This window comes from Theropithecus gelada, chromosome 12, assembly GCF_003255815.1.
Source record: "Theropithecus gelada isolate Dixy chromosome 12, Tgel_1.0, whole genome shotgun sequence".
NCBI lineage: Eukaryota > Metazoa > Chordata > Mammalia > Primates > Cercopithecidae > Theropithecus > Theropithecus gelada.
Window position 1 is genome coordinate 36,288,485 of NC_037680.1, and position 16,276 is coordinate 36,304,760.

Genomic DNA, 16,276 nt, shown 5'->3' on the forward strand with positions numbered 1-16,276 from the left:
CAGTGCCTGGCACATACTCGCTAATGAATGCTTACTGAAGGAACACACTGACAAGTACACTATTCTTGGCCAGTTTATTTTATTATTTAATAGGTCTTGCATGTTTCTTTCTTACTAGCTTAGTTCTGCAAGCAATTAAGTAGCCTTTCTCTACCTTAAGTTGAAATAGAAAACTACTCCTTACTATTTTCTGTATATTAGTCTTTACCAACTTAAAAATAATGTACTCTTGTAAGATTTGAAGCTTTAAAACTGCCAGGCACCCCCCGGGTATTCCTCATCTCTCATTTGAGCTTAATTTTCCCCTGTGGTGTTTATCCACTTATTTTTTTCTAATATATTATATAATTCTATTTACTCGTATTGATTATGGTCTTTCTTCCCAGACGAGAATATAAACTCCATGAAGATAGGAATTTGGGTCTGTAGAACCTCATGAAACAATCTTGACATGCTCACCATTATTGCTAACAAAGAGTGAAGAGGAGGGAAGTGACTGAGCAATAGAGTAAATCTGTATCTCCATTATTTTCTCTTAATCTCTATAACAGAAAAAAAAATTCTCAAAAATCTATGGTTTTACTGAAATCTATGGCTTTTACTGAAATTTAAATAAATATCCGAAGTCAAACCGAGAAAACCATCCCTCCCTCTGTCCTAAGGGCAAAAGAAGGTGCTAAACTCTGAATTTTTCGTGGTGAGTTATGTTCAAGTACCGCTTTTATTTTGCTGTGGATGAATTCTTGCTCATGTGCAGAATGAATTGTAAGAAGATCACTGTGCAGCCAGCTACAGACAAACCCAAAATTCGACCATTCTGAGGCAAAGGTATGAAAAAGGTATTCTGCATCCTGATAAAAGAGCCAGGGTACATCTGAAAGAAAAAGAAACAGTGAAAATAATGCCGAAAAGATAAATAGGCATGCTAGGATTCACCCCAAATTTGTGATTTGGTCACTCAGCATTAAACATAATTGTATCTACACACACACACAAATTTGCACACACACACACCACGCACACACACAGACACACGCACATAAATAGATAAATAACTTGCTTTTTTTCCTTGGTCTATCTCTTGCAAGATACCTTCACCAGGATTAAAAGATCAGGGATAGATACATATTCTAAAACCACATGTCATAAAAATGATTGACGATACTAGTCCTTAACCATATTTAATGACTACATTTATTAATTATTAATTTGAACAAATTAGCTCGAGGTTGACACAAGAAAGGAGAGGCTTGATTTGAGAAATATAACAACACATTAATGCTATATAGTAGCACTTATATGGTATACGTTAATAATTAGAAATTCAAGAGCTGCAGAGTCGTTCTTACCGTACTGGTACCAGAAGGGAATCTTGGGTTTCACATCTGCAAAGTGAAAGCAAATCACTTTGACTGATCTTGCTTCTCAAGTGCATTGTCTGTGAATTACTTCAGCTCTAAACACATTATTTTGTCCTTCATTTTTAAAAATTTCACTTTAAAACAGGTACATTGTGCTGTTTGGAATATGTGGTGAGTTCTCACACTTGAAGAGGAGGCTCCAGAGAGGCTTCTGATTAAAGAACGAAGGACATGAGCACTTGCTGAGGCCACTGTGTGTCACACACTGTACTAGGTGCTTCCACTTACTCATTGTACAAGTAATTCCGTTTACTTTGTAATGTCAAAGTGACATTTCTCCCGGACTATACTTGCACTATAAATGTTCTGCAATATTAGCTGGTTACCTCAGTTCCCAGTGAACTACCTTGGCATCCTGCATTGGTGTCGCTTTTTCTCATTTCGTATAGAAACATTTTTTGCTAAAATAGTGTAATTTGGTTTACCATGCAGATTGTTGATATTGTGGTTTGGGGTGTTTAAACTGAGAAAGTACTAGAGATTATTAGAAATCAAACACATAGCAAAGATCTTATTACTATTTTTACCTCTTGGGATTTTGCATATCCATTCACGCTTGGAACCACAGTGTAAGGGCAGCAATGTTTTGTTTGCCTTGTAAACAGCACAGTTTCTTGCATCTTCTCCAAAATAATTATTGTCTAAAAACGAAGAGACAACCTGCAGCAGATGAAGTTCATTATTTCTTAATGATGATCACCCCACAAAGTTTCAAAAGATCAAAAAGGGCATCCCTGTACATAAGCATTATAGGCTTCTATAGGAAGCTTCAGAAATGTCTGGATGTCATTCTAGTTGAAGGTTATTTCACATTTGTGAAGAACAAGCTAATCAATATTTAGCTTTTTAAATTTAAAGATGCTTAAAAAAAAAAAAAAAAGCCGGACGTGGTGTCTAACACCTGTAATCCCAGCACTTTGGGAGGCCGAGGCGGGTGGATCACAAGGTCAGGAGATTGAGACCATCCTGGCTAACACGGTGAAAACCTGTCTCTATTAAAAATACAAAAACAAAAAATTAGCCGGGCGAGGTGGCGGGTGCCTGTAGTCCCAGCTACTCGGGGAGGCTGAGGCAGGAGAATGACGTGAACCGGGGAGGCGGAGCTTGCAGTGAACAGAGATCGCGCCACCGCACTCCATCCTGGGTGACAGAACAAGACTCTGTCTCAAATAAATAAATAAATAAATAAATAATTAAATAAAAGAAAAATAAAAAAAGGTACGCTACTCCTTTCTACAGAAGGAATAAATGAAATGCAAGTTTTTTTTTTGCACCTTTTTCCGACTGGGAACATTTTCTAGCCTTGGGATCCTGGGTAGACTTAGGGACTCAAGGGTGTGCCAGATCTTGGTATTAACTTTGATTTTGATTACTTTGAACATATGCTAAGTTTTTTTGCCTCTAATAACTAAATTCTGAGCCATAGTTAGCTTTAATCAGGAATCTATCAGGTCACTTTCCATGAATGACCACATAACTCATATAATTCACATTACAAGGGTATTAAAGACTCAACCTTCTCAATTATTTAATGACTACCTCACAGAAGAATGGATGGACAACAAGTAAAATTGGGGTAAAAATTTGGGGGAAAAAAGGATGCTTTTAAATCCCTTATGTTCTTCCTCAAACATGTACACCGTCATGCAATAATTCATCTATCTTAAATATGTATAGCCTCAGGTTCAGAAAATTGTGATTTGAATTCATTTTGTCCAGCAGATATTGGTGAGAAGCTCGGCCACTGCTTCATGGCCTTATCTAATTTATTCTGACCCAGATTGTCTATTCCTCTCCTATTACTAATGAGTTTGTTACACTAAAACAAAAGAAAGTGTTCTCAACCTTTATGTATCACATTTTCTTTTTCAAGTGCTACATTGACTTGAACCACCCAGCTGTCCCATGTAGTGGCTGCCATTTATGGGGCAAGTTGACCCTGCTATGCCTTTTCTGTTTTCTGAGCTTTGGTTTCTTCATCAGCAAAATAGATTAGTGGGGCTGAATGATCTTTAAAATCTCTTCCTACTCTCTCCTATAAACCTCTTCCTTGACACTAATTTGAACACCACCTTGGTACGGGGCTTTCTCTACTGTTCTTTACTACTTCAAAGTTTGGCTACTGATATTTTGCCAACCATGAGATATTATAGCATTGTGACTTTGGAGTCAGACAACCTGTGTGCAAATCCTGGCTCTCCTATGTATTATTTTAGGCAAACCACTTAATCATTCTAATACCTATGACACTGAGTTATTGTAAGGATGAAATGAGATCATGTAGGAGTGCATTCAGCTCGGTGCTCAGAACAACATGAGGACTCAATCGACAGCAGTTGCATGAAGTGCTCACTGCGGTCTCTCAGGAGTCGCCCCATTTCACAGGTGAAAGTGAATAATGTGATTTTTCATGTGCCGTAGGATGGATCCCACTTCAATCTAGGATACTACTTCAGTTTTTTTCCCTGTCATTTTGAGAAAAATGTGAGAATTACCGATTGCAACTGAAAAAAAAAACAACGCAATAGTGAGTTCTCTCTGTCTTTCATAGAGGTTTGCAAATATGGGAATGAATGAAAAGCAAGACTTTTTTCCTTCTGGAACAACTTGCTCTAGAAGGTGATATTTCTAAAACTTGCATTACTGTCCTTTCAGAGTGAGGTAAATGAAAAATCATTCTCCAAAATAATCTTCCTTTCATTATGACATGGACAAGGTTCCCATACTCAGACATCAGGTGCTATGCAGGATAGGGAGGTACAGGGTAAAGGGAGTCTTGTGTTATTTAAAAGAATAGCTGCTTCTCTGCCAGAGAGACTCTTCATATGGGAGATGATTTGGGGGGGGGGGACTTTCTGGAGGTTTTTAATTCTTTTTCAGGTTGGTTTGGGGAGACTTTTTGGAGGTTTTTGATACTTTTTCAGGCTGAGATTGTACAATGGCCTCAGAACAATGTGGCTAGCAAACATTTCCCAGGACCTTGCCAAATAATTCTCCTGGTACCAAGGTCTGGTGCAGTTTTGTCATGGGAGCTCTGGCCATCATTTCTAGGTTCTCTTGGTTTACCACGTGGTTCTGGGGCCACTTGTTTGGAATCCATCCCTTTTCTCCAGTTTGAAAAGACTTACAGGAGTTCTATCAGACCACTCCCACGAGCCAGCGTTCAGTGGGTTTCGTTTATTAAATCCAATCCAGAACTGCCTTGCTTCTGTCCTGTGAAGAGAAGAAACAAAAGCTTTGCCTTTCCCATCAAATTTACAGCATTATGTGAAAGGTTAAAAAAATATTCAAAAATATTTATGTATGCAGGAAACAGCTGATGCTACTGGCAGGATTGATCAAGTCAACAAGCAATGAACATTTTAAATGTGCAAAACGCTGTGCTATGACATGAACTGAGAGAAGAATAAGCCTCACATTCTATTTCTCTTGGTTTGTGTGGTTTGCTCACAGGTGATATACAGTTGGGGAAAAGTCAGCTTTTATTGAGAACATGAGTTTCTCATCAGGAATAGCAAAGCCCTTCAGTCAGGACAAGAACACATGAAAAGAAAATTGGTAAGAAATTTTGGAACATCTCTAGCCAAGAGGACCTTTCGCTACTTTACTGTGTGTTTACTGCCTCACTATACTATTTATTCTACTTTACTATGCTTTGATTTGTTGTTCTTTTGTTAAACGTTCATGTATTCTCTGAAAGTCAGCCATCATCATCTTCACTGAATAAAAGGTACACAGGTTTTTTTTTTTTTTTTCAGATATCAACATAAATAATTCTAAAGCCAGTCACCCTGAGCCATGGTAGATTAACTTCAGTCATCACCATTGGTTTAGACTTGGCGAGAAGCTCCACAGAGAGTCACCTTCCCCTCTATGAGGCAGAGTACAAATGTGTCCACAGAGTCCTCAATCAATCGAGTGATAAAGCCTAATTGTGCAATGAACCATCTCACTAAGATCATTTTCTGAGAATAATTTTGAAGAATCAAAGATTTAAAAGATTCAGATGTCAGGAAAGATACTTTATTTTCCTTTGTGCAGAGAAGCAAACCTATTCTGAGGAATTCCTTCTCAGATGTGTCAGCTACTCTGCCTGGATGACACAAATTAAAAGCAAATTCAGCTTAGAAATCCAAGAGATCACTGGTGCCCAGCTGGGCACTGTCATGATGACACCTTACATTTAAGGTTGGGAGAAGGTGAGAATGGCCACCTTCTGTTTAAGCCAAGCACACTAATCTCCACGGCATAGGCTGAAAATCCATGTCTCTCTCCTGGTGTTGTGAACTTTGTCTTTCCTCACTGAATTCAGAGATCTATGTCTTCCCTGCTATATACTGGCTCCTGGAAGATGAAATGGTATTTACTTTCTCTTCATCAGTTTCCTGAAATTGTATAACATTTAATAAACACATATGTATGTGCATACGTGTGCGTGTGTGTGTATGTCTGACTAATAAAATAGAAATAGAAAAGCAGTGCCATAGGAAGGAAAAGCAGCATACCTGCTATAGCTGCTAACTATGAGATCTGGTATGTTTGCTATAATTAAGCATCAGATTTGACTGAATTCTCTGGTAATCTGGGAATAAAGTGAAATATACACAGTTATTGATAATTTTTTTTTTTTTTGAGACAGGGTGACACTGTCACCCAGGCTGGAGTATAGTGGCACAATCTTGGCTCACTGCAACCTCCTCTTCCTGGGCTCAACTGATACTCCTACCTCAGCTCAGTCTCCTCAGCTGGTACTACAGACGTGTGCCACTACACCTGGCTATTTTTTTTTTTTTTGTATTTTTTTGGTAGAGATGGGGTTTTTACCATGTTGCCCAGGCTGTTCCCTAACTCCTGGGCTCAAGCAATCTGCCTTGGCCTCTCAAAGTGCTACAATTACAGGTGTGAGTCACTGCGCCCAGTCAAGAATTTTTAAACATTTTCTTTAAAGATGGTTCTCGCTCTGTTGCCCAGCTGGAGTGCAGTGGCAAAATCATACCTCACTGTAACTTCGAACTAGGTTTTGCTGGGACTACAGGCGTGGCCACCACACCTGGCTAATTGTGAAATTTTTTTGGTAGAAACTGAGTCTCACTATGCTGCCTAGGCTGATCTTGAATTCCTGGCCTTAAGTGTTCCTTCCACCTTAGTGTCCCAAAGTGCTGTGACCCACTGTGCCTGGCTCATATTATACGGCTTTTGTGATCAGATATTGAAAAACTATGATATGATAGATGCTTGGGACTGAATTCTACGAGACATTTTAAGCACGAGAACTTATATAAACAGAAATGACAGTGACATTTGATCTTAAAGCAAACTGGGAAGCAGTTTGTGTGTGGTTGTCATATGGCAAACCTCACTAAAATGCAAAGGCAGAATATGCAAATATGTTTTGCAGGAAGCTAAAGTAATGAAGTAAAATGTGACTTTGAACAATGGAGACTATCACCTATTCCTTGGATTTATGGCCTCAGACCTGGCTGATAATCCAATTAGCTAGGAAGCTTCTTAAACTTTTCTTCAGACTCAGAGAGTCTGACTCAGCAGCTCTGGTGTGAGGCCAGAAAGCTCTGTAAAAAAGGCGTCCCGACCAAGTGTGATGAGAAGCCAGGTTCCTGAGTCATGGCCTCATGTCAGCATTTCCCGTAGGGACTAGCAGTTCTGTGGGATGTCAATAAGTGTTCTTAAAAAAGGGATTTGTGGTCAAAGAAAGTGCTTCCTTCTAGAACCCTTTATGATGCTAATGAACATGGCAAATCTCCAAGACTGTACATTGTTTTGCAAACATATTTTACGATAAAATCTCCTTCCTTCCCTGCAGAATGCTGCACAAGACTCACATGGAGAGATGTCAAAATCTCCCAGCTTTAAGGTCATTGTTGTAGATGTGGAAGATGAATAATTTGATAGATGTTGCATGTTAATCTTGTCATGGGAATGTCCTACAAGGAAACTTGTGGGAAAGGCGAGGAGGATTTTCCTCAAAAAATAGTCCGGGATTTTTCTCTGGGATTCAGGCCAGTGTTTCATTGAGACTTCAGATTTCCAGCACTCGAAGCAGAGTACCCATTATTATAGTTGTTTTCATTAAATAAATATACAGAGCCATGGAGTTGTGCTGATCACAACATCCTCAGAGGCAGGATTTTGTCTGTCACATCTATTGAGTTCTCCAACCAGCTATGCATGTAATGCATGTATCTTCCACAGAAGATACTCTCACAGTGCAGGCTGACTGACAGAACATTCCAAAGTGAGAGGCCAACGTGGGGAGTGGGGGGTTCACAGGAAGGGGACAAGATGACTGTCTTCAAATATTTGAAAATAGCATAGATTTCATCTGTATTTGCTCTAGCTCAAATTGAGGGGAGGCAGATTTCTAGCTTATTAGAAAACTGCTCTTTGAAATCAACCTTCTGCAATGGAATGGGCTTTCTCTCAAATAAGAAGCATTCTGAAATTGGAAGGAATTATGCAGACAGCGGATGACCACGGTATGTGGTGGGAGGTAGCACAAGACAGTTTAGAGTTCTTCCAATTTAAGCTTGAATTTCTAACTCCACTGAATTCAAGGTTCTGTAAACTTGCAAGGTGGATACAGATAAGAGAAAGTTTGTTTCCTCAAATGAAAACTTAGGGGGTTGGGTTGGAATTTAAAAAAAAATTACTGGGACTGTTTTTTTTTTTCCAAACAAAATCTTACATAGGATCGCATTATATACAAAATAATCAGCAGTGGAGCTGGTTGGAGCTGCTCTGGTGAGGCGTGGAAGGAACCAGGAGCTCTGCCTACATGGTCCTCTCATACTCCTGGGGTTCCAGGATTCCTGGGATCCTTCCACAACACTTTGAAAACCACTGGGGTAGATAATTCCTGAGTTGGGCAGGAAAGCTCTACAGTTCTGACTTGAGGCACAAAGAAAAGATTTCAAATATCTAAACAATTGTCACTTTGTTCTTCGTTTTATGAAATGAGAACCTGGTACAAGATAAATATAAAACTATATGTATATTTATTTTTCTTGGCTTTGGGTGTAATACAAATATGGGAATTTTAAACAACTACTTGGGATACTCACCCCTCAGAAGCCATTACTGAGAGATAGAATATTTGACTGTAAGTTTTCATAATTAACAAGTATTTACCAATTAAATTTTGAATGTAAGAGCTCATTCACAAAATTCTCTTCCTCAATATGGGCAAAGCTTGCAAGATGAGCTCCAAATTCTTCGCAAAACGCTTCAGCTTCTCTCCATGTTCTTTTCGTCAGAACTTTTTCACTATGAAATACCTGTATAGTAAAAGAAAATAAATTAACATTGTTATAGATAAGGTGAGGTTGTTAAACTCTGCTCTAGAAAGTAAGAGTAATATTAATATAATTGTCATTATTCTTTATAAGAGCTTGTTCTAGTGGGAGGAAGTAACATTTACTGAACTAGAATGTGCCTAGTCATCATAAAACTATTAGTTCCTTTTACCCTCATAACAAATTCCTGATGAGAATGTAATAAACTCAGTTTTACAAATGAGCTTTTTGAAGAATTTTTTTTCACCCTAAATCTTCTGTGACTGGCATGTACTTGTCCCTCAGTAAATATTTGTCAATAGATAAATAAAGTCAGGCCAAGAGAGGTTAAGAATTTTAGGTCACACAGCTATAAACTGGCAGAGCTAGGATTAGACCTACAATTCCTTGCTTCCAGAGTCCATAAACTTCCATCCCACCAGACTGCCTTCTGACAGATTAGAATTAGCAGACTGATCATTACTCTGCCTGACCCAGGGCAAGAAATGAGAAATGAGACCTGGGACCTAGGGTAGCTCTATTTCTAGAGTCTTTGGATCTTAGTTGAACTGGCAGATGCAGTGGTTCAGCTGTCTCTAAAATCTCTGCTGCTTCTCAGCTGTCTTCATGGTGGCAGGAAGAAGCCAGCTGAATGGAAGGTCTTCTGTTGGCTTTATTTAAGACTGGGGAAAGGGACTGAAGACCCAGAGCTTGTAATCCCAGTCCTCTGTACCCTTCTTATTTTTAACTGCCTGGCACTAAGCCTGAGCCTCTGAGGCCAGACAGGTACACCCTGTGGCCAGCCCTCCCCAGGCTCTTATTTGCTGAGACCAGAATGAATAGCTTTCCAAGTCCTGTGGACCACAGAACAACCTTTCCATCTTTTAAATTATATGTCAAAACTTGTCTCCTCTGGGAACCTCTTCCTGAATCACACTAAATTCATAAATCCTACCACCATGCCTATCACACACACATCATGCATTTGTTGACATATCAGGGTGATATATAGTAGAAAAGGCACCAGACCAGAAGTCCCAAACCAGGGATTTATTCCAACTCTGTCAATAAATAATTGTGATCTTGGGCAAATCACTACATTTCACATGCCTCAGTTTACTGATCTCTAAGGTTTAACTTATTACTGGGTGAGGCCACTTTTGGGCCTATTATTCTATGAACGTAATGTAGGATTATATATGTGTACAACTTAAATCGAGCACATTCACAGCTGCTTCATGCCACGTACAAGCTACCACAGTTCTGGAGATAGAGTCTGTCTTCGTTCCGCTCTGACGTGCAGAGCTGCTGGGGAACTTTCTCCCAAGACTTAGTGAAACCCTATTTGTAAAATAAACCAAAACAAAACCACCAAACATTTAAAAAAATCATATTTCAAAAAAAGTGTTTCTGACAGGATTGTAGGAACTAATTTAAATGTAGGATCTAAAGCTGATTTTAAAAATAGAAATTTCTTCACATACACACACACACACACACATTATACACATACAAATCAACCGTATGCATTAATTTGTTTGATCTTCAGGTGTCTGGCAAGCTGCAAAAGCTATCCTTATTGTAAAATTGTATTATTCAATAATAAAAACTTTATTTGTTGGTTTACAAACAATATGAAATTATACCGCTTAACACCCTCTGAGTGTCTGCCTCCTTCACTTGGTGTATTAACAATATTGCAGGAGGACAGGTCCCCAGATGACCCTTGCTGACCCAGCTCTTCCTCTTTTTCTCGGTAATTCTCAGGCAGAGTGTACCAAGAGTGCAATGTCCTGAGATAAGGAGGAACCGTCCTTATCCCTCCTAGAGTAGGATGTCTTGCAATACTTTAGCTCAGTGATCCAGGTGGCACCTGGGATAAAAACCCAGAAAGGAGCACTTTTGGGAGCCCTCAGCTGTCCTGCAAAGTGGGGCGTGTGCAGACAAGATTCCATCTTCCCAGGGGTGCTTTCCTGAGCCTTGGGGGAATGGCTCACCATAGATCCTAGGCTTTGGTTGCTTCTTGCTGCCTATCTGTGAATACAAGTTGAGCATCTCAAATCCAAAAATCCAAACTCCAAAGTGCTCCAAAATCCAAAACTTTTGGAGCAGTGACAAGACACTCAAAGGAAATGCTCACTAGAGCATTTTGGAGTTTGAACTTTCAGATTTGGGATGCTCAACTGGTAAGTACTATGTAAATATTTAAAAAAATCCAAAATCCAAAGCACTTCTGGTTCCAAGCATTTCAGCAAAGGAGTACTCACCCTGTAATAAAGTTATTTTGCCCATCTTGTTGTGTGGGAATTCTGTCTCACCAGATTCATACTCTGGCAGCCAAGTTTGTGCAAAACCTCCTGTCAGAGCTAGGAACTTATGCAGAAACTGGTTAGGTGTTTGGAGTTCTCCCCCATGAGTGATAACCAGAGCACGGTGCCCTCCTTCCAGGGATTAATGGTATTTCTTTTCTTTCCTTTTTTTTTTTTTTTTTTTTTTTTTTTTTTTTGAGACAGAGTCTCGCTGTGTTGCCCAGGATGGAATGCTGTGGTGCAGTCTCGGCTCACTGCAACCTCTGCCTCCCGGGTTCAAGCGATTCTCCTGTCTCAGCCTCCCAAGTAGCTGGGACTACAGGTGCATGCCACCACGCCTGGCTACTTTTTGTATTTTTAGTAGAGATGGGATTTCATCATGTTGGCCAGGCTGGTCTGGAACTCCTGACCTCAAGTGATATGCCTGCCTTGGCCTCCCAAAGTGCTGGGATTACAGGCATGAACCACCATGCCTGGCCACGTGCATGGTATTTCTGCTGAACAGATAACAATCTTCATGAGGAAGCCTTCAATATCACCAGGATGTGTCGATTTTTTTTACTTAAAAATTATTTGGAATATGATTGAAAGGATAGAGACAGGCAACAAATGTTGATTAAGCACCTGCTGTCTGTCAGGCACTGTTCTGGAAAAAAAAGAGTCCTGGAATAAAGGAATTTGGGATACATGGATCAAATTAAAATAGTGTTAGTCCTGTTAAGAATGCCCATGTAACCTTGGTATCACCTTGAAGCAACTGGCCAGACCAGGCTCTGACTCCCAGTCCAAATAGCAGGGGTGAAAGGGCCATCTCTCTTCATGCTCTGTTGTTTCCTGATTTTCAACTGGCTGCTTGCACAAGGACATTGCCTTAAAGTGCCGACAGTCCTTCACTTCCCAGCTACCAAGTGGATGCTTTCCTCGCATGGCAACACAGCCACCACTGTATCCTGAAAGCAGAAAACAAGCACTTTTAATACCAGACAACTAAAACGTTTTGTGCTCAGAAGACTGCTCTTTAGAGTGTTGAATAATTGACATCTCATAATTAAGCACCCAGACAGGAACAATCAAGATGAAAACGAATGTCTTATTGACCTGATTATGTCATTTCTCTTCATCTCTGGAGAAAATAATGGAAGATGGGAAAGAGAGAAAAGAGAGTGTGAAGGCTGAAATTTGGACCTTGTCTGCTTTGTGCTCAGATGGCAAATGATGAAGAATTAGGAGCTATTCCTACCTGGAACCAAAATATCCCCTATATTTCAATATTATACTTCAAAATCCCACTGTGAAAAATCAACAGTGAAAAATGCATAGTGCTCATCCTCTAACAACTGGATTCAACAGGGGGAAATATGTGAATAACAGATTCAAGGTAGACCATAAAGTATACAACAGAAAACCAAACTGTAAACCTTGGAAGAATGAAGAGAATGAGATGAATTCTCTAAATGAGGTAAAGATCTGGGGGCAGGGACAAGGCAGACATCAGAGAAAAGGAAGAGAGAAACAGAATTAGAGAGAGAGAGAGGCTTTTGTATGAAAAGCAAAGTACAGAGATTTTGCCTCCCACCTTCATAGTATATGTGAGATATTGGGAAATGTGATATACTAGTCACGGACAAAACTCCACTTTTTTCTTTGTGTATGCTTGAACATTTTAGAAGGTAAAATGTGTTTTTCCACAGAAACAATGTATAAACTAAGATTCTTAAGTTTGTCAGCAAAATCTATACAACTCATATGACAGCAAAAACAAAACAAAACAAAAACAAAAACAAAAAACACTTCAAATTTCAGTGAAGAATAGTAGAAAGCAATTCTATTCCAAAAATAAGATTAAAATGAGTAAGAATGAGCTTGTTTTTTTCTCGAATCCTGGGTGATCATTTAATTAACTAAATTCACATTCATCAACAACAATAAAAAATTGTACATCTGCAATGTGCTCAGCTAGGTTGTATAATTAGCTGCTTGAAACAAAAGGATGAAGCAAAGCAAACCAAAAACCAATTCTTAGTTTAGTGTGAGATACAGACACATAAACAAGCAATTGTAATAAATATAATGTGTAAAGTGCCATAGTAAAAGGTGTGTTCGAAGTTCTGGAGGAGACATCAGAAGGGGTGATGGAGCCTCACCAGAGATGTCAGTAAAACATTTGTAGGAAGTGACATTTGAGCTGAATTTTGAAGGATGAAAAGGAGACATGAGTTTTCAAGGCATGCTTGTAAAAAGAGAGTGATTATAGACGAAGCATCTGAAGACTTGCGATGATTCTGTACCTGAAGGCTCTTTAAAAAATGTCGTCACTTGCTACTTGATATTTATCTTGCTTAATTTCCCTTCAGAAGTAATGGCTTCAATGTTTTCAGATACTGAGTAACTGGCATTGTGCTTGTCATCTATGTTCCGATTGTTTTATGCTCATGGAAAGACAAAAGAGAGGGAAAATGAAGAGTGCAAGTGAGAAGAAAGAAGACAAAGGAAGACATAGAGCATCTCTTTAGGAATGGAATCATTTGCTAAAGAATGAGTGTATGAGTGTTTGTGTCTTCAACAGTCCTGGCTGCACAAGTGTGTTAGGCACCAGCATCACCATGGCAAGGCGGTTCTGATCTGGAAGAACTCCCTGGGCCTGTGTGATGAATCAGAGAGCCTCAAAGGTAAAAATGGCCAGTGGTAAAAGAGGAAACATGCTATGTCTCATATAGAAGAAAAGGAAGTCAAGGAAGAGTTGGTGCATCCAAAATCCATCAGATGGCTCTACTGGCCGAGAACAGCTAGCTGGTGTTATAGATGCAAGGTTGTGGGCAGGCAAGGGGGAGAGATTATAGTATGTAACTGCCCCTGCCATTAGTGGAGCTTTGAAGGCCTGTTGAGTAACTTCAGAATGCAGCTCACAGTCCAGCTGGATCATGAACAATAGAGGAGATGCTGCATGCTCTGTGCAATAAAACCGAACCGGAGAAATCCATATGGAAGCCCCAAATACAACATATTTGTGGAGCTGCTCTAGTTGAAAGAGGAGGGAACACACACATTCCTGCTCCGTTCCCCCATCCTTTGAGGGGCCCCAGTGGAACTTCCAGAAACTGCACAGCACAGGTAGGAAACCTCGTGGAGGACTTGGAGCGTGAAGTTTGGGGTTCTAGTCCCAGCACAAATCTTTAGTAACTGGAAACTTGAGGATGTGAATTAATCACAATAGGCCTTGTCTAAAATATGCGAATAATAATTCCTTTTTTTCTCATGGGTTTTCATGAAGATCAAATGAAATAATGAATTGAAAAACACTCTATAAAATATGAAGAGCTAAATATATCCCTGCGATGTTGCTATTATGCTTATGGCCATTTTCATTACAAAAACCAGGATTTTGTGGCATGAGTTCTGCCTGTATGTTCAAAGAATTTTTCAAAAGTTTGAATCAGCAAGTTTGAAATGTAATATACTTTTTTGTTGGTCTTGCATTTTGTCTCACTTTCCCACATCAGACAATGATTAAATAGCTTTGGTTTTAGATGCTATAAGATATTCGACTCATCTTCATTAGTGAAGAAGGAGATGTTTGTGAACCACTATGAAGATGAAAAGTGCTGCAGGAGTGGTATTGGTATTCTAAAGTGGTTAACTTAATGGAACATTTGACCCAAATTTTAGAGTCTCAGCCCCAAAGAAGCAGTAAAGTGGTATAATAAAGGGAGACCAGGCTAAGGGAGAGATAAACTAAATTTATAAGCCTATATTGTGGGGATGCTTGCAAAGCCAAATAATAAGGGTAAGGGTGTGGGAAAGAGCAGAGGCGAATTTTCTTTCAGAGAAATTGTTCTTAAATTTGATAACTCACTTCCCACTGGGGAAGAAAAATGATTATTCTCAGTGGTGAATCTCACATTTTGACAGATTCTCCTTACCTGCCATACCCTCACCCCACTCACTCTCTCCTGCAAACATGAATGGGGAGACTTTCTGTCAATTAAGAAATTCTAATTCACCAAGTTATCTAACTATGCAAAATTAAGTGAGCTGGGAAAACCTCCACTGTCCACCTCTCTGTTCAAATACCTAAAAACAAACCCATTGACCAAACCTTTTTTTTTTTTTTTTTGAGACAGAGTCTCGCTCTGTCGCCCAGGCTGGAGTGCAGTGGCCGGATCTCAGCTCACTGCAAGCTCCGCCTCCCGGGTTCACGCCATTCTCCTGCCTCAGCCTCCCGAGTAGCTGGGACTACGGGCGCCCGCCACCTCGCCCGGCTAGTTTTTTGTATTTTTTTAGTAGAGATGGGGTTTCACCGTGTTAGCCAGGATAGTCTCGATCTCCTGACTTCGTGATCCGCCCGTCTCGGCCTCCCAAAGTGCTGGGATTACAGGCTTGAGCCACCGCGCCCGGCCTGACCAAACCTTTTTGTGCTGGCTTTTCAGTGCCTCTAGACAATTATTTCACTTGAGTCTGCCTACTTATTTTCCAGTTCCCTGCAACAACCCTTTACATCCTCATCTCTCAAGTCCTCTACCCTCTCACCTTCCCTCTCTCTCCTTCTCTCCAATAACAGAGAAAAGTGAAGCTCTTTGGGTAGGCAAGTTTCCTACAATGCTGTGTATCTGCCAGGCACTGTGCTAGGCAATTTATATGGTCTTTTCCCTGTTTAACTTCAGAAACTCTTTGAGACAGGCATTAGTGCCTGATTGTGCAGATGGAAAAATTAGGGCACAGAGGCTTAGTAACTTGCCAAAGGCCACAAACGTAGTGGGCTTGCTCCGGGATTTGAAACCAGATTTATTTGGGTCTACAGTGCGACAGTATCAAGGTACAGAGTGAGTGGGTGGGCATTCAATAAGCAGTTGAATAAATGAATGAATGAGTTCCCCTAAAATTATGCTCCTGTCCCATGGAGCTCTCTCACATTCCCCTGATCCTGTTTCTCTCCTGTGTGTGGCCACAGCATTTCCTTGAAGATCTACTGTCACATTTTTACTTTGTATGACAGTTACTTACATGATTATGAGGAGATACGTCAATGTTCTAAGGGCTTCTCAGAAATTAGACTGGGTTTATCCTTATTTATGTGGTGGCTCGTTTCAGAGTTTTGATGAGCCTTAAAATGGATTGGCCTACTGATGGGACAGGCTTCTTACTACTCCTCACTATGTGCAGGGCACTTTCAAGAAAATAAACCTGACTTGCTCTATTGGGATCTTATTTTCCTTTTTTTTTTTTTTTTTTTTTTTTTTTTTTTTTTTTTTTTTTTTTT

General features: G+C 39.8%; 1 protein-coding gene across 2 annotated transcripts in view; it reads right to left on the reverse strand.

Annotated features, from left to right (window-relative positions):
• PLA2R1 (phospholipase A2 receptor 1) overlaps positions 1-16,276 on the reverse strand; it is a 118,816-nt gene that overhangs the window by 33,811 nt on the left and 68,729 nt on the right. For both annotated transcript variants that reach the window (XM_025405383.1, XM_025405382.1), the window contains exons 12-17: positions 11,767-11,969; positions 8,568-8,713; positions 4,550-4,634; positions 1,949-2,081; positions 1,350-1,385; positions 717-874 (exon numbers count right to left, since the gene is read on the reverse strand). In XM_025405383.1, coding sequence (XP_025261168.1) covers positions 717-874; positions 1,350-1,385; positions 1,949-2,081; positions 4,550-4,634; positions 8,568-8,713; positions 11,767-11,969 — 761 coding nt within the window. The remainder of the gene's footprint in view (positions 1-716; positions 875-1,349; positions 1,386-1,948; positions 2,082-4,549; positions 4,635-8,567; positions 8,714-11,766; positions 11,970-16,276) is intronic.